At 49.4% G+C, this 21,852-nt stretch overlaps 1 protein-coding gene, 8 non-coding genes and 4 pseudogenes across 9 annotated transcripts; all 13 read left to right on the forward strand.

Annotated features, from left to right (window-relative positions):
- Positions 1-795: 795 nt before the first annotated feature.
- Positions 796-976, forward strand: LOC114541291 (annotated as a pseudogene).
- Positions 977-1,404: 428 nt separating this feature from the next.
- Positions 1,405-1,568, forward strand: LOC114541258. Its single transcript, XR_003689210.1, has one exon. It is a non-coding gene; the product is annotated as a U1 spliceosomal RNA (small nuclear RNA).
- Positions 1,569-2,266: 698 nt separating this feature from the next.
- Positions 2,267-2,472, forward strand: LOC114541299 (annotated as a pseudogene).
- A 90-nt stretch (positions 2,473-2,562) lies between these two features.
- On the forward strand, positions 2,563-3,948 carry LOC114541257 (extensin-like). The gene has a single exon (XM_028561232.1). It carries the CDS (start codon positions 2,563-2,565, stop codon positions 3,946-3,948), a length of 1,386 nt encoding a protein of 461 aa, XP_028417033.1.
- A 2,755-nt stretch (positions 3,949-6,703) lies between these two features.
- On the forward strand, positions 6,704-6,884 carry LOC114541295 (annotated as a pseudogene).
- Positions 6,885-7,318: 434 nt separating this feature from the next.
- LOC114541269 lies at positions 7,319-7,482 on the forward strand. The gene has a single exon (XR_003689221.1). It is a non-coding gene; the product is annotated as a U1 spliceosomal RNA (small nuclear RNA).
- Positions 7,483-14,161: 6,679 nt separating this feature from the next.
- On the forward strand, positions 14,162-14,354 carry LOC114541290. Its single transcript, XR_003689240.1, has one exon. It is a non-coding gene; the product is annotated as a U2 spliceosomal RNA (small nuclear RNA).
- Positions 14,355-14,795: 441 nt separating this feature from the next.
- On the forward strand, positions 14,796-14,959 carry LOC114541281. The gene has a single exon (XR_003689232.1). It is a non-coding gene; the product is annotated as a U1 spliceosomal RNA (small nuclear RNA).
- Positions 14,960-15,652: 693 nt separating this feature from the next.
- LOC114541277 lies at positions 15,653-15,844 on the forward strand. The gene has a single exon (XR_003689228.1). It is a non-coding gene; the product is annotated as a U2 spliceosomal RNA (small nuclear RNA).
- Positions 15,845-16,278: 434 nt separating this feature from the next.
- On the forward strand, positions 16,279-16,442 carry LOC114541293. Its single transcript, XR_003689241.1, has one exon. It is a non-coding gene; the product is annotated as a U1 spliceosomal RNA (small nuclear RNA).
- A 692-nt stretch (positions 16,443-17,134) lies between these two features.
- Positions 17,135-17,326, forward strand: LOC114541278. Its single transcript, XR_003689229.1, has one exon. It is a non-coding gene; the product is annotated as a U2 spliceosomal RNA (small nuclear RNA).
- Positions 17,327-17,757: 431 nt separating this feature from the next.
- Positions 17,758-17,921, forward strand: LOC114541301. Its single transcript, XR_003689243.1, has one exon. It is a non-coding gene; the product is annotated as a U1 spliceosomal RNA (small nuclear RNA).
- Positions 17,922-18,612: 691 nt separating this feature from the next.
- On the forward strand, positions 18,613-18,818 carry LOC114541300 (annotated as a pseudogene).
- The last annotated feature ends 3,034 nt before the right edge of the window (positions 18,819-21,852 follow it).

The raw sequence follows: 21,852 nt of genomic DNA on the forward strand, positions 1-21,852 counted from the left end.
CGACCTGAAATGGTTTCCATCCGTTCCCGCCATGACAAAATCGTTGAACGCTTATCCAATGCCATCCGTTTCGGGGAAGTCACCACCGATCGAGCCATTGCCAACAGTAACTCTCGCCTACGACCAGATATAGTCATCGAAGAAGACAACCAAGTACTTATAATTGACGTCACTTGTCCCTTCGATAATGGTGCCACTGCGCTGGACGAAGCCGCGGCCGCAAAGATCAACAAATATGACATCCTGAAAGATCATTTTACCCAGCAAGGGAAAGACTGCCACGTCCTGCCATTCGTCATTGGTGCCTTGGGCTCCTGGCATCCACCAAATGAACAAGTCCTTCAACGCCTTGGTATGACCCGAAGCTACCGATCGCTATTCAGAAAACTCTGCTGTTCGGACGTCATCCAAGGTTCATGTGACATTTTTCGCGTTCACTTTGGTTGGGACCAAAATGCATCCGAGTGATGCGCTAACTAGGTCTTTTATGCAGTGCACTAGGCACACACGACTTTTATTATTTTCATTCAGACACTGCTCTTATAGTTGTTTTTGTTTCTAAGTCCCCCCTTTATATACACACACACGTAAGCCACTCGGGCACTTGATTCACTAGGAACTCGAACTTGAGAGAGCCCCACTCTTGTTTGACATTTCAAATTGCATGGATCCAAATTTTCAGTAAACATGTTAGGTTATATTGTTGTCTTCCAGCCCTTAGTATTATATTTAGTAAACATTATAAGTGAGACTGATCACCTCACCCCCATAGCATTAGGTTAAGTAAACTGTCCCATCATTTTAGTCATTTTTGAATAAGAATCTGTTCTTATCAGCTTAATATCTGATATGTTAGGCAATGCCTAACTCATATATTAAACTGATTTTTGGCCTTCGGCCCTGGGATTGAAGCTTGCTTCGCCCTGGCCACGGGTTGTCTCGGTATTGCACTACATCCGAGTACGGCCCTCTTCCCCTCAACGGGGGAAGAATAATAACCACAATTTGAATCGAAACAAAAAACTCGCTCGGTATAAGTGATTTTATCATCTATAGTATCCGATCTAGTAACTATCTATCTCATATTCAGTCATGCAACCGGTTCTATATTATTATTATTCAATGCAATAACTTAATTGGCATTGTTCTTTCTAAAATTCTGTTTCGCTACAGTTAAACCTCACATCGACTCATTGCTTTCCATTTCAGACGAACCGCCGCCGCGCCGCCGGACTCCTCGATCGATCGGGAAACCAGTTACGAACAGCCACCGCATTGATAACCGAAACGGCGAACGTACGTACGTATGAATATTATTCACTACTGCAACGCGGCGGCGGTTAACGACCGCGATCGAAACGCTTCGTCGCCACAATTATAAGTCAACGGCGCTGCCACGAAAGCATACTTACCTGACGCGAGAGGCACCTTGATCAACTAGGAGGTCCTCTCAGGATGAGGCCCTTTCATTGCACTTCGACTGGGTTGACTCCTGCGATTACCCCTAATGTGGGTAACTCGAGCGTATAATTTCTGGTAGTGGGGACCTGCGTTCGCGCTCGTCCCCTTCTCCCCCTTCGTCAACCACATCTTATTCATGATTCAAACAAAAAAATCGAAAAACAAATCTAAAACTCAGAAGCGTGCGTCGTGTGAAAGCTAATAACAACTTGATTTTTTAACAACGGTGCCGCCGCCGGGTTGTCACAAGTTATTAAGTGTAACCGAATCTCGGAAAATCGTTTGAAATTCGACACCTATTGATTAGCTCTCGCTACCGATCGACGGATGGCGTGCCGGTACTACATACATATACATATACTACCACCGCTACCGCTACCGCAGCGTCGAGAGGACGTTCGTCAGACTATATATAACAACGTCTCGGATATCAGCACATACCACAGCACCACAACTCTTGCGAGGCAACACATCGACGTAGATAAATGAATAACCAACTATCTATCGGAACTGATAAAAAACCCGCAAAAAACAGCTTCACGATCATCGTTGTTCACCAACTCTCGACAATATAGAATGGCTCGGCGGCGGCAGCAGCAGCAAAGCGTGACCGCGAGGACGTCTCGGCAAGCGTAGGCGGCCCGCCGGCCTCGCATCGAACCCGTTCACGAAATAACGAGAGCTGCGGCGACATTGCTTCTTCTTCGTGCCGGCCAATTCTGCTCACTCGATCGCACACCCGCCACCGGGTCGAGCGGGCTCGCCGATGCGCAATAAAGTCGTGGTGGCGAGCCGAAAACGGGTTATCGCTTCTCGGCCTTTTGGCTAAGATCAAGTGTAGTATCTGTTCTTATCAGCTTAATAGAAGTCTAGAAGAACAATTCCAAGCAAGTTTCAAGCAAGTTTTTGGCAGCAAGAAGAAGACCCGCGTGCTGGTAAGTGGCTTCCTGGCCTTCCTCTCAAAGAGGATATGTTCTGGGCTTAAGGATCTTCAACTCTGGGGAACCTTTTGCTCAGTTCATAGACTCTGCGAGTTGAACCAGGACCACTGAAGGTCCTGAGGAGTTGGGCTCTCCTCTTGGCCGCCAGCTTCCTAGCAAGATGGCTTGCCCAACGTCTGCCCGCATGGAGTGCGTGGTTCCTTTCCCGGCATGTGGTATTCCGTGCCCCATCTGTAAGAAAACCCAGCGTGATTCCTCCACGTTCAAAACCCATGCTCGGCGTGTCCATCATGTAAACAACCCCGAAACACCAACTACATGCTCCATTTGCAGCCAAGTATTCAATACATTCCGTGCTGGGTCAGCACACTACTCCCGGAAACATCTTGTCGGCCCTTCAACTCCTGATGCACCCTCTGGCCCACTCATGCAAACCCCTCCACCGGCAAAAACACCTGAGGTTGTTGATGTAATCGAAAGTGTGCTATGTGCTCCTAAGAGCCTTAACAGCTCTCGCCTGCCACAAACAGAGCAAACCCCTAGCTCCACCAGGAAGCTCATACAACACGTCCTGCAGAATGCTGTACCACCCAAGCCACCTCGCCAACCATCTCCAACGACAAGCGCTGAGTGTACACCCCCTGCATCTACCACGTCGCATAGACCACTGTCACCAGAGTTCCCCCCACCTATCCCTATCAACAGTCGATCTACAATATGTCCTCATCCGGAGAGAGAGATCAGACAACTTGTCCGCCACTATCGCCGGCAACCTACCAGTCGACCCCATCGGCAGCCTCCTCCTCCACCGACCTCACCTCCCCCTAACATTGTCCACCACCCGTCAGATACCCTTCAAGAACTCAACAACAACCTTGATAGGCTCCGTGCCACACTTGAAGATATCGACCCAAATGACGATGACTCCCAATCAACCCCACCTCGACCCAATAACCTACCAATACCTGACTCTCTGAGTGACTCTCCCATACCTTCAACCAACCACCCCATGTCCCCGAATAATCCCTCACCGACCCTATTCACCCCCTCACAACCCTCACCTCCACACGAACCTTCCCCCCGAGCTGCACCAGCAACCAACACAAACATCCACCCTTCACACACACCAGATCACCTGGTAACCTCACAGAGCGACCTGGAAAGACCAAACTGCGAGGAATTACAGAACTTCCACGACCATTGGTCTATCACATTCTCCGCTCATCTCCCTTGGGAAGAATTCTCCGAACAATGCGAACTATTCGCGGACTCCTGTCGGGCACTGGCCTCAACGATGAATGCACAAAATCGTCCCCAGCGAAATAATCCTCCTGCTCCAAACCAGACCCCCGACGCCCACCACAAGGCCGACGCATTGCCAACTTTAACCCAACCGAAGCCCGGAAAATTCAAGGCCTCTACCGCCATTCCAAGAAACGTGCGCCCGGAAGATCCTTGCCTCCAACACCACCTCCTACTCTGGCTCACGAGAAAATGCCCAATCCTTCTTCCGAGAAGTGTTCTCCACCAAGGCCTGCGACGTTGACACCCTCAACGCTGCCCTTCGCGAAACCATACCTCTTACTGAATCCGAAAATGATGCCCTTTATCAAGAAATGACCCCACAAGAAATCTCTCGGAAACTTCGCTCAGCAGCCAACACATCTCCCGGAGCAGACCGCGTTGAATACCGTCATTTAAAGAGCGTCGACCCCCAAGCGAAGATCCTGTCCTTGATATTCAACCGCTGTCTTGAACAACAAGACATCCCTCTACCTTGGAAAGATGCAGTGACCATCCTAATTTACAAGAAAGACGACCCTGATGATGTTGCCAATTTCCGCCCCATCGCGTTGATGTCGTGCATATACAAACTCTTTACCTCGGTCCTTGGCAAACGTTTATCCTCTTGGGCTATCAGCAGCGGTATCCTCTCTCAAGAACAGAAAAGCGCCCGACCCTCAGAAGGCTGCTACGAACACACCTTTCTCTTACAGTCGCTCATGGGTGATGCCCGCCGCAACAAACGCTCGCTCTTCGTAGCATGGCTCGACCTACGTAATGCCTTCGGTAGCGTTCCCCATTCCACCATCCAAACGGTCCTTCTCCACCTTGGTGTTCCCCAAGCATTCGTAGACCTGGTGATGAACTCGTACACCAATGCCACCACTACCATCCGAACAGAACAAGGCAACACCGATCCTATCCCCATCAACGCTGGAGTCAAACAAGGATGTCCGATGTCTGCCATCTTGTTCAATCTGTGTCTTGAGTTGGTCCTTCGAGCCACAAAGTCCAAAGCTGCCTCCCTACAGACCGGCACCGTTTCCCATTTCAACACACCCATCTCAGTATTGGCATACGCTGATGATTTGGTCCTTGTCGCTCGTAATAAATCCACCCTTCAGAAGCTCCTCGATGCTGCCTCCTCCAGTGCCACCACCTTGGGCCTTGAATTCCGTCCCAACAAGTGCGCCTCGTTGTCCTTCGTTAATGAACGCCGCCCAGGTCCAACGTCTGGAAAACAACTCATTCATCGTACAGAATAATCCAATCCCCGCCTTGTCTCGTGAAGAGAGTTACAGATACCTCGGCGTACCCATTGGGATGCTACACAACATCAACGATATCCCATCTATCACCCCGCAAATGATCGAAGACATCAACGCCATCACCAACTCACTATTAGCCCCCTGGCAGAAACTTGATGCAATTCGATCCTTCGTTGAACCTTGTTTGACGTACGCACTACGAGCTGGAAACCCCACCAAACAATCCCTGGAACCACTGCGAGGTGTCCTCGTATCATCGCTCCGCTCCATCTGCGACCTTCCCAAACGATCATCACAAGCCTACTTCTTTGCCTCGAAACATGTTGGTGGCCTTGCCTTCCAAGACCCCACGAAGGAAGATGATGTCCAAGCCATCGTACAAGCCTTGCGAATCCTCTCCTCTGATGATCCGACTGTCGCATCCATCGCCCGTAATGAACTGCGTAGCATCGTTAGCCGTGCCACCTCATCGAACCCGACTCCTGCTCTTATTACTGAGTTTCTGTCCGGCTCCACAAGCAACCGATGCGCCCACATCAACTACGCCGCAAGTTCTCTTTGGACCCGATGTCGCAACGCCTGTCGTCGCCTCAAAGTCAGCTTTCATTACTCCGACACCGACCCCATCTCAATATCAGCGGACGACTCTGCCAAAATCCAGTCCAAGTCAGTGTCCCAATTCCTTCACCGCCTAGTCCAACAACGCGCGGCCACTACACTAATGAATCTCCGAGACCAAGGCAAAGTAGCACAATCACTTGCCATCGACCAATATGCGAACGGTTCCACCTGGACACACACCGGCCTGAACATGCGATTTAAAGACTGGCGATTTGTGCACAAAGCTCGACTGAACCTCCTCCCAACGAACGCAGTCAAAGCTCGCTGGTCTGGCGCCTCTCCAACCTGCCGCCACTGCACGGAAACAGAAACACTGCCACATATACTCTGCCACTGCCGGCCCGAAATGGTCTCAATCAGATCTCGCCATAACAAGATTGTCGATCGTCTCTCCCACGCCATCCGTTTTGGTGAAGTAACAACCGACCGGACCGTCGCCAATGCAAACTCACGCCTTCGTCCTGACATCATTATCGAAGAAGACAATCAAGCCCTCATCATAGATGTCACCTGTCCCTTTGACAATGGCCCCACAGCCCTCGATGAAGCCGCCACCGCAAAAGTGAACAAATACCAACCACTAAAAGAACACTTTATGCAACTCGGGAAAGACTGCCATATTCTACCCTTTGTCATTGGTGCACTCGGCACATGGTACCCACCGAATGAAGAGGTCCTCCAACGACTTGGCATGACCCGTCGATACCGATCCCTCTTCAGGAAGCTCTGTTGCTCTGATGTAATCCAAGGCTCGTGCGACATCTTCCGCCTACACTTTGGTTGGGACCAAAATGCATCCGAGTGATGCACTAACTAGGTCTTTTATGCAGTGCACTAGGCACACATGACTTTTATTATTTTCATTCAGACACTGCTCTTATACTTTTTTGTTTCTAAGTCCCCCTTTATATACACACACGTAAGCCACTCGGGCACATGATTCACTAGGTACTCGAACTTGAGAGAGCCCCACTCTTGTTTCGACATTTCAAATTGCATGGATCCAAATTCTCAGTTAACATGTTAGGTTATATTGTTGTCTTCCAGCCCTTAGTTTATATTTAGTATATATTATAAGTGAGACTGATCACCTCACCCCCTCAGCATTTAGGTTAAGTAAACTGTCCCATCACTTTAGTCATTGTTGAATAGAACTCTGTTCTTATCAGCTTAATATCTGATATGTTAGGCAATGCCTAACTCATATATTAAACTGATTTTTGGCCTTCGGCCCTGGGATTGAAGCTTGCTTCGCCCTGGCCACGGGTTGTCTCGGTATTGCACTACATCCGAGTACGGCCCTCTTCCCCTCAACGGGGGAAGAATAATAACCACAATTTGAATCGAAACAAAAAACTCGCTCGGTATAAGTGATTTTATCATCTATAGTATCCGATCTAGTAACTATCTATCTCATATTCAGTCATGCAACCGGTTCTATATTATTATTATTCAATGCAATAACTTAATTGGCATTGTTCTTTCTAAAATTCTGTTTCGCTACAGTTAAACCTCACATCGACTCATTGCTTTCCATTTCAGACGAACCGCCGCCGCCGCCGCCGCCGGACTCCTCGATCGATCGGGAAACCAGTTACGAACAGCCACCGCATTGATAACCGAAACGGCGAACGTACGTACTTGTATGAATATTATTCACTACTGCAACGCGGCGGCGGTTAACGACCGCGATCGAAACGCTTCGTCGCCACAATTATAAGTCAACGGCGCTGCCACGAAAGCATACTTACCTGACGCGAGAGGCACCTTGATCAACTAGGAGGTCCTCTCAGGATGAGGCCCTTTCATTGCACTTCGACTGGGTTGACTCCTGCGATTACCCCTAATGTGGGTAACTCGAGCGTATAATTTCTGGTAGTGGGGACCTGCGTTCGCGCTCGTCCCCTTCTCCCCCTTCGTCAACCACATCTTATTCATGATTCAAACAAAAAAATCGAAAAACAAATCTAAAACTCAGAAGCGTGCGTCGTGTGAAAGCTAATAACAACTTGATTTTTTAACAACGGTGCCGCCGCCGGGTTGTCACAAGTTATTAAGTGTAACCGAATCTCGGAAAATCGTTTGAAATTCGACACCTATTGATTAGCTCTCGCTACCGATCGACGGATGGCGTGCCGGTACTACATACATATACATATACTACCACCGCTACCGCAGCGTCGAGAGGTTCGTCAGACTATATATAACAACGTCTCGGATATCAGCACATACCACAGCACCACAACTCTTGCGAGGCAACACATCGACGTAGATAAATGAATAAGCAACTATCTATCGGAACTGATAAAAAAACCGCAAAAAACAGCTTCACGATCATCGTTGTTAACCAACTCTCGACAATATAGAATGGCTCGGCGGCGGCAGCAGCAGCAAAGCGTGACCGCGAGGACGTCTCGGCAAGCGTAGGCGGCCCGCCGGCCTCGCATCGAACCCGTTCACGAAATAACGAGAGCTGCGGCGACATTGCTTCGCCTCTTCTTCGTGCCGGCCAATTCTGCTCACTCGATCGCACACCCGCCACCGGGTCGAGCGGGCTCGCCGATGCGCAATAAAGTCGTGGTGGCGAGCCGAAAACGGGTTATCGCTTCTCGGCCTTTTGGCTAATATCTCGATATCTTCTGGAGTGATTTCAAGAGTGAAGTTTGTTCTCAAGCTGATTCAAGTTGGTTCAAGTTGGTTCAAGTGTTGCTGTGTTCCTGTTTACTGGTGTTTGGTGTTGTCCATTGTTGTCTGTTTGGTCCTCCTCCTCTTCCTGGTGTCTTGGTGCTCCTCTTGGTCCTGGTTCGTCCTGTGGCGCTCTGGGGCCTTGGCCTTGGTTGGTGGACCTGAGTTTGGTGTGTGCGCGTTCTGCCTTGGTATATTTTGCACCGCGTGTGGATTGGTGAACTTTTGTATATATATCTTATCGTGTGGAAGACCTCGTCTGGTGGTTTTGGACTCCAGCAGGGGTAACTTTATTTTCTTTTTTTGTGTGTGGCATTTCGCCATAAGTTCTTGTTGGTACTATGCCAATTTATGAAAGCCGAAGGGCTGTGGTGGGGACCTTCCCAGCCTTGGCTTTAAAACCTGCTCCAACATTAACGGAGCTTATCGATGACTTTGAAGCCCAGTTGGGCGAAGCAGCGTTACGTACTACACTCTGTAATGTTATGCAGCAATCAGCCAAGTCGGTGCTGATCCATTTAGCGAAACCGGAACAAGTGACTGAGTTTATTGCCAACGGCATAAGTTTTCGTGGTCATCCGCTCAAATTAGAACCGGTCAAACTGTCAACTTCCGTTACGCTAGAACGCATCCCCTATGGCTTAACGGGTTCTGTGTTGCTAGCTGAATTTCGAAAATACGGTGAAGTTAAGAACTCTCGTGTTATTCATTACAAAGGATGCGGTATTTCCAAGATGGTTTTGGAAATAGTTTTAAAAGATGAGATTCCTAGTCGTGTATTTATCCAAGGGAATCCAGTTAACGTCTTTTACAGAAACCAGCCTCGTTCGTGTTTTGTGTGCGGCATGCCTGGGCATGAAGCCAAAACTTGTCCTTCTAAAAAGAAGAAGTCAGCCCCTACCACAACTGTCCCTGAAGTTGTAGGGTCGTCGCCTGTTGAAAATCAGCGCAGTAGCAAGCGTGCGAGAGAGTCCCTTTCAGATGAAGAAGCCTCGTATGCTGATGTTGCAAGTGGTCGAGAAAATCCACCTCCCCCCCCACCACCTAGCCTCGTTCCAGAATCTACTTCGGAGTCTACTACAACAACCTTAGCCTCGGTTGAGCAGGAAGACAACTCATCGGCAATGGATGTTCCTTCGTTTGAGGCTGATAAGATCAATGATGTTCCTTCGACTGAGGCTGATAGGATCGATGATGTTCCTTCGTCTGAGGCTGACAAGGTCGATGACCCACCGACAGATGTGGATACGGAGATTATGGATGAAACTCCCCCAGTGGTGAACGATTCCAATCCGGATACAGTTGAAATTTCGCCCCCGTCCAATTCTTCGATTCTTAACCCAGAGTCTTCTGAAGTGGTTGATCCTGCCAGCAGTCTTCCGGAGGATGAGGCCTTGGTTCGTAATCTGGTAAAAGGTGCCCCACCATCCAGTCTTCTACCTCGACCCCCTCTTCCACCTACTCTTCAATCTTCAGTATCTGATGATGAATTTTCACGTAAGCAGAGGATTGTGCTGAATAGGAAAACCCGGCGATTGTCGAAGGATTCCATTCGGTCCCCCTTAGTCGGTCGAGCAGCTACTCGTCCCAGTCCGCTACCCACCACCACTCGTAAACCTTCCGAATCTACGTCATCCTCCAACCGTTTTTCCCACCTAACCGATGAAGCCGAATCCAACTAAGATACTAACCTTAAACTGTCAAGGACTGAGGTCCTTGGATGCTCGTCTCATCTTGTTTTCATGGTTATCATGTTTTAGTCCGGACATTGTTTGTCTGCAAGAAACGCACGCAACCTCTATTGCCGAGTTCCAGGGTTGGCTAGACTCACACAATTGTGTTTCTGCATCCAACCGATATAAATGTGTTAGTTCCCCGGGTAGCGCGCGGTCCTCGGGTGTTGCTATTCTTTACCATCCTAAGTTTCAGGTGGAGTGTACGAAGAGGGATGACGAGGGAAGACTTGTCGTTGCTGAGTTCTCTGGCAACAGTGGGGATTTCCAAGTTATGTGCCTCTATGCGCCTAATGATAAAAACGAAGGGAAACAGTTTTTTGAGTCCCTTTATCAAGCCATTGATCCTGACATCCCTTTGTTGATGTGTGGAGACTTCAACGCGACAGTAGATCCTCGTATCGATCGTTTCGGTTGTAATCCCGACTCCCCATGGGCGAACAATTGGGCCTCCACTCATCGCGAACTGATGAGTACATTCGAGCTTTATGATACTTGGCGTGCTTTGCACCCTAATGTCAGAGAGTTCACCTGGAGGAGGACAAATGGTTCCCAGGGGTCTAGAATCGATATGTTTTGGCTGTCAAAGAGATGGAAGGGTCGAGTCCGGGCTGTGGATATTGCACCTTTCCTGCGTTCAGATCACCGTTGTGTGTATCTGGAGCTGGACCTCCCCATTGGGGTGGAGCGCGGACCAGGCATATGGAAGTTTAACGTTTCGCTTCTCCAGAACGAAGCCTTTTGTGCTGAAGTCGAAAGATTTTGGTGCAGCTGGCGCCGGGAGCGCAGTCGGTTTGCCCGGCTTTCGAATTGGTACGAAGCAGGCAAGACAAAACTTCGTGTTTTGATTCGGGACTTCTCAAAGCAATTTGCTTTGGAAAGAAACGAACGTGTCTTGCAGTTGAATGACCAGCTAAAAGATCTTCAGAAACGGGTCGACGATGGTAACAATCTCTCCGCGCTTCTAGAGGAGACGAGGGCTGAACTTGATGAACTTTTGCTTCGTCGGGGTCAGGGTGCTCGGTTACGGGCGAGAATCCAGGATGCTGAAGAAGGGGAGAGATCGACATCTTATTTCCTGAGGCAGGAAAAGGTTCGTGGCCAACGGAGACTGATTGATGCCATTCGGCGGAAAGATGGCTCTACGGCAACGAGCACGAAAGATGTCTTAGATGTCTGGCGAGATTTCTACTTCGACCTATTCTCATCTCAGGAATTAGTTGAAGAAGATCAAGTGCTGTTTTTGAACAGTATCGAACGTACTTTGTCGCCAGAAAACTCGGAGTTATGCGAAGGTGACCTCACGATCGAGGAATGTTGGAGAGCCGTCTCCAAGATGTCCAAGGCCAAAACGCCCGGGGTAGATGGTTTCCCGGCTGAATTTTTTATTCGGTTCTGGAAGCTGTTGGGCCCAGATTTGGTTGAGGTGCTTAACTCCTGTTACCATCAAGGTGTTCTACCAAAATCCCTGAGATGCGGTGCAATTTCGCTTCTTTTTAAGAAGGGGGATTGTCTTGACGCGGTGAATTGGCGTCCGATAACACTCTTGTGTGTGGACTACAAGATCGCAGCAAAAGCTTTAGCTAATCGACTTCTTGCCGTAATTGCGTCCGTTGTTTCGCCCGATCAGTCCTGTGGAATTCCGGGTCGCTTTTGTGGTGAGAATGTGCGACTTCTGTTAGATGTCGCCGATTACGCAGACCGTTACAACGTTCCGGGAGCAATCGTCTCCCTGGATCAAGAAAAGGCCTTTGATCGTGTTGAGATTTCCTTCATGATGAAAGTCCTTGACCGCATGGGATTTGGCCCGTCATTTAGGCGCTGGATAAGACTTCTTTACACCGATGTCGTTTCCGCAGTTTCTGTGAATGGATTCCTTACGGATTTCTTTCCGGTGACTCGGGGAGTACGTCAAGGGTGTCCGCTCTCTCCGTTATTGTACGTCTTGGTGATGGAATCATTGGCATGTGCAGTTCGCGGTGATTCAAACATCGACGGTTTTCCTCTGCCCGGAGGAAACAACGTGGTGAAATTGTCACAATATGCTGATGATACGTCTTGTCTCGTTTGTCGCGATGGTTCTCTCGTCGCACTTTTTGGTTTGTTCGCGAAGTATGAGCGTGCAAGCGGCGCTAGGCTGAATCAGGGCAAATGCTCCGGTTTACTTCTTGGTTCCTGGCGTAATCGTACTTCGCTCCCGGTGGCTATTCGGTGGTCTTCCAGCCACATCAAGGTCCTAGGAACGAGAATCTCCGCAGGGGGTGATCAGGACTGGGAGCCTGCGTTACGAACGCTGGAAGCAATCTTTCATTCCTGGCAACGCCGTCAGTTATCATACCGAGGTCGCGCGATAATTGCATGCGTACTGGGTGTGAGCCGTTTCTGGTACTTGGGTTCCACGGTATCGGTAAGTTCACATCTGGTACATAGGATAGATAAACTTATGTTTGACTTCGTGTGGGACAATAAAGGGGAGTGGCTCAAGAGGGTCTCGGTTTGTCAGCCCTTTTCCAATGGTGGATTAGGTGTTGTCAACGTGTCTCTGAAGCTAGCATCACTCCTGGTGATGTGGGTGAAACGCTTCCTTGTTGGTACAGAGCATCCGTGGAAGTGTTTTTTCCGACACTTCCTCCGCCGGGCATTTCTTGCCGAACCAGTCAATCGTGTATTCAACTTGAAACATGTGGGATCTTCAACTCTGCGTCGCCTCCCAGACTTTTACCATCAAGTCATCCTAGCCTGGCTTCGATTAGGAGGTGGCCTTAACGATCATAAAGAGTGGGTGGTCCCACGGAACAATTTATCAATTCCGTTATCAGATCTCACAGCTAGAACTGCTTATTCAATATTGCAACCAACTATGGCTCATCGTTGTGTGGGAAAATTTCAACAGTACGAACTTGATTGGCCAAACATATGGAAGGACTTAGTGTTCCTGTTTGTAGACCGTCCCATATGGAAAACGAACTGGCTGCTATGTCATGGTGTCCTACCGACTGCTGACCGCATGTCGAGGTGGGGAGTAGTTTTCAACAACATTTACTGTCATTGCGGTGCTTTGGAATCGCAGCAACATCTTTTTGAGTCCTGTCCAGTGGCCAAAGAAATGATTGACTGGTTCGAGGGGTTGTTAAGTCGCTGGCCTCGTTTCGGGCGCCAGCTTTCGAACGCAGAAATCCGGTTTGGTTTTACGGCTTCGGTCAAAATTCCTGCCGGATATAAATTTCTCTTAGCAACCCTCAGACATTATGTCTGGGTCGCTAGAAATGCCTGGCAATTTGAGGATATCCGTCCAGATCCCCAGGGCATGGTTGAGAAAATCGTGTCTTCATTCCGATTTGTCTCAAAGGTCCAACAGCGTCAAACAAGTGAAGTGTTTTACACCAACGAGTGGCTCGCTGGGGGAGTGCTGAAGTCTTTGTTGACGGTCTTTGATGCTTCTCGTCCAAGAGAGTCGACTCCCACCCCTCCTGTGGTCGGTTAAATTCTGGTTAACGGCTCGGTGTTTTCTCCGTAAGGAGATTGGCCGAGCAACGGCGTGTTGAATTTTTATTTGGCACGTCCTCTTTAAGCCGTATACCTTCTTTTTAGGTTATAGGGTCATGCCCTTGCCCCGTAAATGGAGGTAGCGTCTCCTGCCCCAGGAAGGGGGGTGGTCTACCCGGCCTCCCTTTCTCTCTGCATGCCCCTGCGTGCGTTTCCAGCATGTCCTGTGTTTTGTCAAGTCCGGTTTTCTTGCAGACACAGCGGTCGCTTTAATTAGTTGTACTGCTGTTGCCTGTTTGTGATCCCAGTTTTTGTTTATTGTTTGTTTAATGTTTGTTTTTGTTTTGTCAGGGATCCTACTTGGGAGTAGCTATTCTTGGCTTGCTTTCAGGTAGTTTGCAATTTGTAACCGGGGTTGAGACGGGTGCCCTATTGGGTGTCTCTGCTTAACCTTGGGCTTCCTTTTCGGGAAGCAGAATTTTCGATCTGGTTTTGGGCCCATGGGCCGCTCATGTCGTTTCACGCTTACCACGTGCTTACATCATCCATCTACCATTCACGGTTGTTTCATGGCATGGGGGAGAGGCTCACAACCTCTGTCGATCTGCGTCGCTTGTAGCGGCCTCCCTGGGTGTGGCAACACGAAGGGTTCAGGCTCCATTGCACCGTCGGAGTCGATAAGCCTGTTGTCGTTCGATCCAAAATAAGATCAAGTGTAGTATCTGTTCTTATCAGCTTAATATCTGATATGTTAGGCAATGCCTAACTCATATATTAAACTGATTTTTGGCCTTCGGCCCTGGGATTGAAGCTTGCTTCGCCCTGGCCACGGGTTGTCTCGGTATTGCACTACATCCGAGTACGGCCCTCTTCCCCTCAACGGGGGAAGAATAATAACCACAATTTGAATCGAAACAAAAAACTCGCTCGGTATAAGTGATTTTATCATCTATAGTATCCGATCTAGTAACTATCTATCTCATATTCAGTCATGCAACCGGTTCTATATTATTATTATTCAATGCAATAACTTAATTGGCATTGTTCTTTCTAAAATTCTGTTTCGCTACAGTTAAACCTCACATCGACTCATTGCTTTCCATTTCAGACGAACCGCCGCCGCCGCCGCCGCCGGACTCCTCGATCGATCGGGAAACCAGTTACGAACAGCCACCGCATTGATAACCGAAACGGCGAACGTACGTACTTGTATGAATATTATTCACTACTCACTACTGCAACGCGGCGGCGGTTAACGACCGCGATCGAAACGCTTCGTCGCCACAATTATAAGTCAACGGCGCTGCCACGAAAGCATACTTACCTGACGCGAGAGGCACCTTGATCAACTAGGAGGTCCTCTCAGGATGAGGCCCTTTCATTGCACTTCGACTGGGTTGACTCCTGCGATTACCCCTAATGTGGGTAACTCGAGCGTATAATTTCTGGTAGTGGGGACCTGCGTTCGCGCTCGTCCCCTTCTCCCCCTTCGTCAACCACATCTTATTCATGATTCAAACAAAAAAATCGAAAAACAAATCTAAAACTCAGAAGCGTGCGTCGTGTGAAAGCTAATAACAACTTGATTTTTTAACAACGGTGCCGCCGCCGGGTTGTCACAAGTTATTAAGTGTAACCGAATCTCGGAAAATCGTTTGAAATTCGACACCTATTGATTAGCTCTCGCTACCGATCGACGGATGGCGTGCCGGTACTACATACATATACATATACTACCACCGCTACCGCAGCGTCGAGAGGTTCGTCAGACTATATATAACAACGTCTCGGATATCAGCACATACCACAGCACCACAACTCTTGCGAGGCAACACATCGACGTAGATAAATGAATAAGCAACTATCTATCGGAACTGATAAAAAACCGCAAAAAACAGCTTCACGATCATCGTTGTTAACCAACTCTCGACAATATAGAATGGCTCGGCGGCGGCAGCAGCAGCAAAGCGTGACCGCGAGGACGTCTCGGCAAGCGTAGGCGGCCCGCCGGCCTCGCATCGAACCCGTTCACGAAATAACGAGAGCTGCGGCGACATTGCTTCGCCTCTTCTTCGTGCCGGCCAATTCTGCTCACTCGATCGCACACCCGCCACCGGGTCGAGCGGGCTCGCCGATGCGCAATAAAGTCGTGGTGGCGAGCCGAAAACGGGTTATCGCTTCTCGGCCTTTTGGCTAAGATCAAGTGTAGTATCTGTTCTTATCAGCTTAATATCTGATATGTTAGGCAATGCCTAACTCATATATTAAACTGATTTTTGGCCTTCGGCCCTGGGATTGAAGCTTGCTTCGCCCTGGCCACGGGTTGTCTCGGTATTGCACTACATCCGAGTACGGCCCTCTTCCCCTCAACGGGGGAAGAATAATAACCACAATTTGAATCGAAACAAAAAACTCGCTCGGTATAAGTGATTTTATCATCTATAGTATCCGATCTAGTAACTATCTATCTCATATTCAGTCATGCAACCGGTTCTATATTATTATTATTCAATGCAATAACTTAATTGGCATTGTTCTTTCTAAAATTCTGTTTCGCTACAGTTAAACCTCACATCGACTCATTGCTTTCCATTTCAGACGAACCGCCGCCGCCGCCGCCGCCGGACTCCTCGATCGATCGGGAAACCAGTTACGAACAGCCACCGCATTGATAACCGAAACGGCGAACGTACGTACTTGTATGAATATTATTCACTACTGCAACGCGGCGGCGGTTAACGACCGCGATCGAAACGCTTCGTCGCCACAATTATAAGTCAACGGCGCTGCCACGAAAGCATACTTACCTGACGCGAGAGGCACCTTGATCAACTAGGAGGTCCTCTCAGGATGAGGCCCTTTCATTGCACTTCGACTGGGTTGACTCCTGCGATTACCCCTAATGTGGGTAACTCGAGCGTATAATTTCTGGTAGTGGGGACCTGCGTTCGCGCTCGTCCCCTTCTCCCCCTTCGTCAACCACATCTTATTCATGATTCAAACAAAAAAATCGAAAAACAAATCTAAAACTCAGAAGCGTGCGTCGTGTGAAAGCTAATAACAACTTGATTTTTTAACAACGGTGCCGCCGCCGGGTTGTCACAAGTTATTAAGTGTAACCGAATCTCGGAAAATCGTTTGAAATTCGACACCTATTGATTAGCTCTCGCTACCGATCGACGGATGGCGTGCCGGTACTACACATATACATATACTACCACCGCTACCGCAGCGTCGAGAGGTTCGTCAGACTATATATAACAACGTCTCGGATATCAGCACATACCACAGCACCACAACTCTTGCGAGGCAACACATCGACGTAGATAAATGAATAAGCAACTATCTATCGGAACTGATAAAAAAACCGCAAAAAACAGCTTCACGATCATCGTTGTTAACCAACTCTCGACAATATAGAATGGCTCGGCGGCGGCAGCAGCAGCAAAGCGTGACCGCGAGGACGTCTCGGCAAGCGTAGGCGGCCCGCCGGCCTCGCATCGAACCCGTTCACGAAATAACGAGAGCTGCGGCGACATTGCTTCGCCTCTTCTTCGTGCCGGCCAATTCTGCTCACTCGATCGCACACCCGCCACCGGGTCGAGCGGGCTCGCCGATGCGCAATAAAGTCGTGGTGGCGAGCCGAAAACGGGTTATCGCTTCTCGGCCTTTTGGCTAAGATCAAGTGTAGTATCTGTTCTTATCAGCTTAATATCTGATATGTTAGGCAATGCCTAACTCATATATTAAACTGATTTTTGGCCTTCGGCCCTGGGATTGAAGCTTGCTTCGCCCTGGCCACGGGTTGTCTCGGTATTGCACTACATCCGAGTACGGCCCTCTTCCCCTCAACGGGGGAAGAATAATAACCACAATTTGAATCGAAACAAAAAACTCGCTCGGTATAAGTGATTTTATCATCTATAGTATCCGATCTAGTAACTATCTATCTCATATTCAGTCATGCAACCGGTTCTATATTATTATTCAATGCAATAACTTAATTGGCATTGTTCTTTCTAAAATTCTGTTTCGCTACAGTTAAACCTCACATCGACTCATTGCTTTCCATTTCAGACGAACCGCCGCCGCCGCCGCCGCCGGACTCCTCGATCGATCGGGAAACCAGTTACGAACAGCCACCGCATTGATAACCGAAACGGCGAACGTACGTACTTGTATGAATATTATTCACTACTGCAACGCGGCGGCGGTTAACGACCGCGATCGAAACGCTTCGTCGCCACAATTATAAGTCAACGGCGCTGCCACGAAAGCATACTTACCTGACGCGAGAGGCACCTTGATCAACTAGGAGGTCCTCTCAGGATGAGGCCCTTTCATTGCACTTCGACTGGGTTGACTCCTGCGATTACCCCTAATGTGGGTAACTCGAGCGTATAATTTCTGGTAGTGGGGACCTGCGTTCGCGCTCGTCCCCTTCTCCCCCTTCGTCAACCACATCTTATTCATGATTCAAACAAAAAAATCGAAAAACAAATCTAAAACTCAGAAGCGTGCGTCGTGTGAAAGCTAATAACAACTTGATTTTTTAACAACGGTGCCGCCGCCGGGTTGTCACAAGTTATTAAGTGTAACCGAATCTCGGAAAATCGTTTGAAATTCGACACCTATTGATTAGCTCTCGCTACCGATCGACGGATGGCGTGCCGGTACTACATACATATACATATACTACCACCGCTACCGCAGCGTCGAGAGGTTCGTCACACTATATATAACAACGTCTCGGATATCAGCACATACCACAGCACCACAACTCTTGCGAGGCAACACATCGACGTAGATTTATTTAACCAACTACCTTTCGGAACTGTTGTGAAAGCAAATGACCGAAAAAAACCGCACAAAAACAGCTCCCCTAACCAACTCTCGACAATATAGAATGGCTCGGCGGCAGCAGCAAAGCGTGACCGCGAGGACGTCTCGGCAAGCGTAGGCGGCCCGCCGGCCTCGCATCGTACCCGTTCACGAAATAACGAGAGCTGCAGCGACATTGCTTCGCTCTTCTTCGTGCCGGCCAATTCTGCTCACTCGATCGCACACCCGCCACCGGGTCGAGCGGGCTCGCCGATGCGCAATAAAGTCTTGGTGGCGAGCCGAAAACGGGTTATCGCTTCTCGGCCTTTTGGCTAAGATCAAGTGTAGTATCTGTTCTTATCAGCTTAATAGAAGTCTAGAAGAACAATTCCAAGCAAGTTTCAAGCAAGTTTTTGGCAGCAAGAAGAAGACCCGCGTGCTGGTAAGTGGCTTCCTGGCCTTCCTCTCAAAGAGGATATGTTCTGGGCTTAAGGATCTTCAACTCTGGGGAACCTTTTGCTCAGTTCATAGACTCTGCGAGTTGAACCAGGACCACTGAAGGTCCTGAGGAGTTGGGCTCTCCTCTTGGCCGCCAGCTTCCTAGCAAGATGGCTTGCCCAACGTCTGCCCGCATGGAGTGCGTGGTTCCTTTCCCGGCATGTGGTATTCCGTGCCCCATCTGTAAGAAAACCCAGCGTGATTCCTCCACGTTCAAAACCCATGCTCGGCGTGTCCATCATGTAAACAACCCCGAAACACCAACTACATGCTCCATTTGCAGCCAAGTATTCAATACATTCCGTGCTGGGTCAGCACACTACTCCCGGAAACATCTTGTCGGCCCTTCAACTCCTGATGCACCCTCTGGCCCACTCATGCAAACCCCTCCACCGGCAAAAACACCTGAGGTTGTTGATGTAATCGAAAGTGTGCTATGTGCTCCTAAGAGCCTTAACAGCTCTCGCCTGCCACAAACAGAGCAAACCCCTAGCTCCACCAGGAAGCTCATACAACACGTCCTGCAGAATGCTGTACCACCCAAGCCACCTCGCCAACCATCTCCAACGACAAGCGCTGAGTGTACACCCCCTGCATCTACCACGTCGCATAGACCACTGTCACCAGAGTTCCCCCCACCTATCCCTATCAACAGTCGATCTACAATATGTCCTCATCCGGAGAGAGAGATCAGACAACTTGTCCGCCACTATCGCCGGCAACCTACCAGTCGACCCCATCGGCAGCCTCCTCCTCCACCGACCTCACCTCCCCCTAACATTGTCCACCACCCGTCAGATACCCTTCAAGAACTCAACAACAACCTTGATAGGCTCCGTGCCACACTTGAAGATATCGACCCAAATGACGATGACTCCCAATCAACCCCACCTCGACCCAATAACCTACCAATACCTGACTCTCTGAGTGACTCTCCCATACCTTCAACCAACCACCCCATGTCCCCGAATAATCCCTCACCGACCCTATTCACCCCCTCACAACCCTCACCTCCACACGAACCTTCCCCCCGAGCTGCACCAGCAACCAACACAAACATCCACCCTTCACACACACCAGATCACCTGGTAACCTCACAGAGCGACCTGGAAAGACCAAACTGCGAGGAATTACAGAACTTCCACGACCATTGGTCTATCACATTCTCCGCTCATCTCCCTTGGGAAGAATTCTCCGAACAATGCGAACTATTCGCGGACTCCTGTCGGGCACTGGCCTCAACGATGAATGCACAAAATCGTCCCCAGCGAAATAATCCTCCTGCTCCAAACCAGACCCCCCGACGCCCACCACAAGGCCGACGCATTGCCAACTTTAACCCAACCGAAGCCCGGAAAATTCAAGGCCTCTACCGCCATTCCAAGAAACGTGCCGCCCGGAAGATCCTTGCCTCCAACACCACCTCCTACTCTGGCTCACGAGAAAATGCCCAATCCTTCTTCCGAGAAGTGTTCTCCACCAAGGCCTGCGACGTTGACACCCTCAACGCTGCCCTTCGCGAAACCATACCTCTTACTGAATCCGAAAATGATGCCCTTTATCAAGAAATGACCCCACAAGAAATCTCTCGGAAACTTCGCTCAGCAGCCAACACATCTCCCGGAGCAGACCGCGTTGAATACCGTCATTTAAAGAGCGTCGACCCCCAAGCGAAGATCCTGTCCTTGATATTCAACCGCTGTCTTGAACAACAAGACATCCCTCTACCTTGGAAAGATGCAGTGACCATCCTAATTTACAAGAAAGACGACCCTGATGATGTTGCCAATTTCCGCCCCATCGCGTTGATGTCGTGCATATACAAACTCTTTACCTCGGTCCTTGGCAAACGTTTATCCTCTTGGGCTATCAGCAGCGGTATCCTCTCTCAAGAACAGAAAAGCGCCCGACCCTCAGAAGGCTGCTACGAACACACCTTTCTCTTACAGTCGCTCATGGGTGATGCCCGCCGCAACAAACGCTCGCTCTTCGTAGCATGGCTCGACCTACGTAATGCCTTCGGTAGCGTTCCCCATTCCACCATCCAAACGGTCCTTCTCCACCTTGGTGTTCCCCAAGCATTCGTAGACCTGGTGATGAACTCGTACACCAATGCCACCACTACCATCCGAACAGAACAAGGCAACACCGATCCTATCCCCATCAACGCTGGAGTCAAACAAGGATGTCCGATGTCTGCCATCTTGTTCAATCTGTGTCTTGAGTTGGTCCTTCGAGCCACAAAGTCCAAAGCTGCCTCCCTACAGACCGGCACCGTTTCCCATTTCAACACACCCATCTCAGTATTGGCATACGCTGATGATTTGGTCCTTGTCGCTCGTAATAAATCCACCCTTCAGAAGCTCCTCGATGCTGCCTCCTCCAGTGCCACCACCTTGGGCCTTGAATTCCGTCCCAACAAGTGCGCCTCGTTGTCCTTCGTTAATGAACGCCGCCAGGTCCAACGTCTGGAAAACAACTCATTCATCGTACAGAATAATCCAATCCCCGCCTTGTCTCGTGAAGAGAGTTACAGATACCTCGGCGTACCCATTGGGATGCTACACAACATCAACGATATCCCATCTATCACCCCGCAAATGATCGAAGACATCAACGCCATCACCAACTCACTATTAGCCCCCTGGCAGAAACTTGATGCAATTCGATCCTTCGTTGAACCTTGTTTGACGTACGCACTACGAGCTGGAAACCCCACCAAACAATCCCTGGAACCACTGCGAGGTGTCCTCGTATCATCGCTCCGCTCCATCTGCGACCTTCCCAAACGATCATCACAAGCCTACTTCTTTGCCTCGAAACATGTTGGTGGCCTTGCCTTCCAAGACCCCACGAAGGAAGATGATGTCCAAGCCATCGTACAAGCCTTGCGAATCCTCTCCTCTGATGATCCGACTGTCGCATCCATCGCCCGTAATGAACTGCGTAGCATCGTTAGCCGTGCCACCTCATCGAACCCGACTCCTGCTCTTATTACTGAGTTTCTGTCCGGCTCCACAAGCAACCGATGCGCCCACATCAACTACGCCGCAA

The sequence above is a fragment of the Dendronephthya gigantea genome, unplaced genomic scaffold (genome assembly GCF_004324835.1).
Source record: "Dendronephthya gigantea isolate DGI-Jeju-01 unplaced genomic scaffold, DenGig_1.0 000278F, whole genome shotgun sequence".
NCBI lineage: Eukaryota > Metazoa > Cnidaria > Anthozoa > Malacalcyonacea > Nephtheidae > Dendronephthya > Dendronephthya gigantea.

What these genes read in the sequence shown, in the direction of transcription:
- LOC114541257 (XM_028561232.1), top strand. Translation starts at nt 2,563, where the DNA reads ATGGCTTGCCCAACGTCTGCCCGCATGGAGTGCGTGGTTCCTTTCCCG.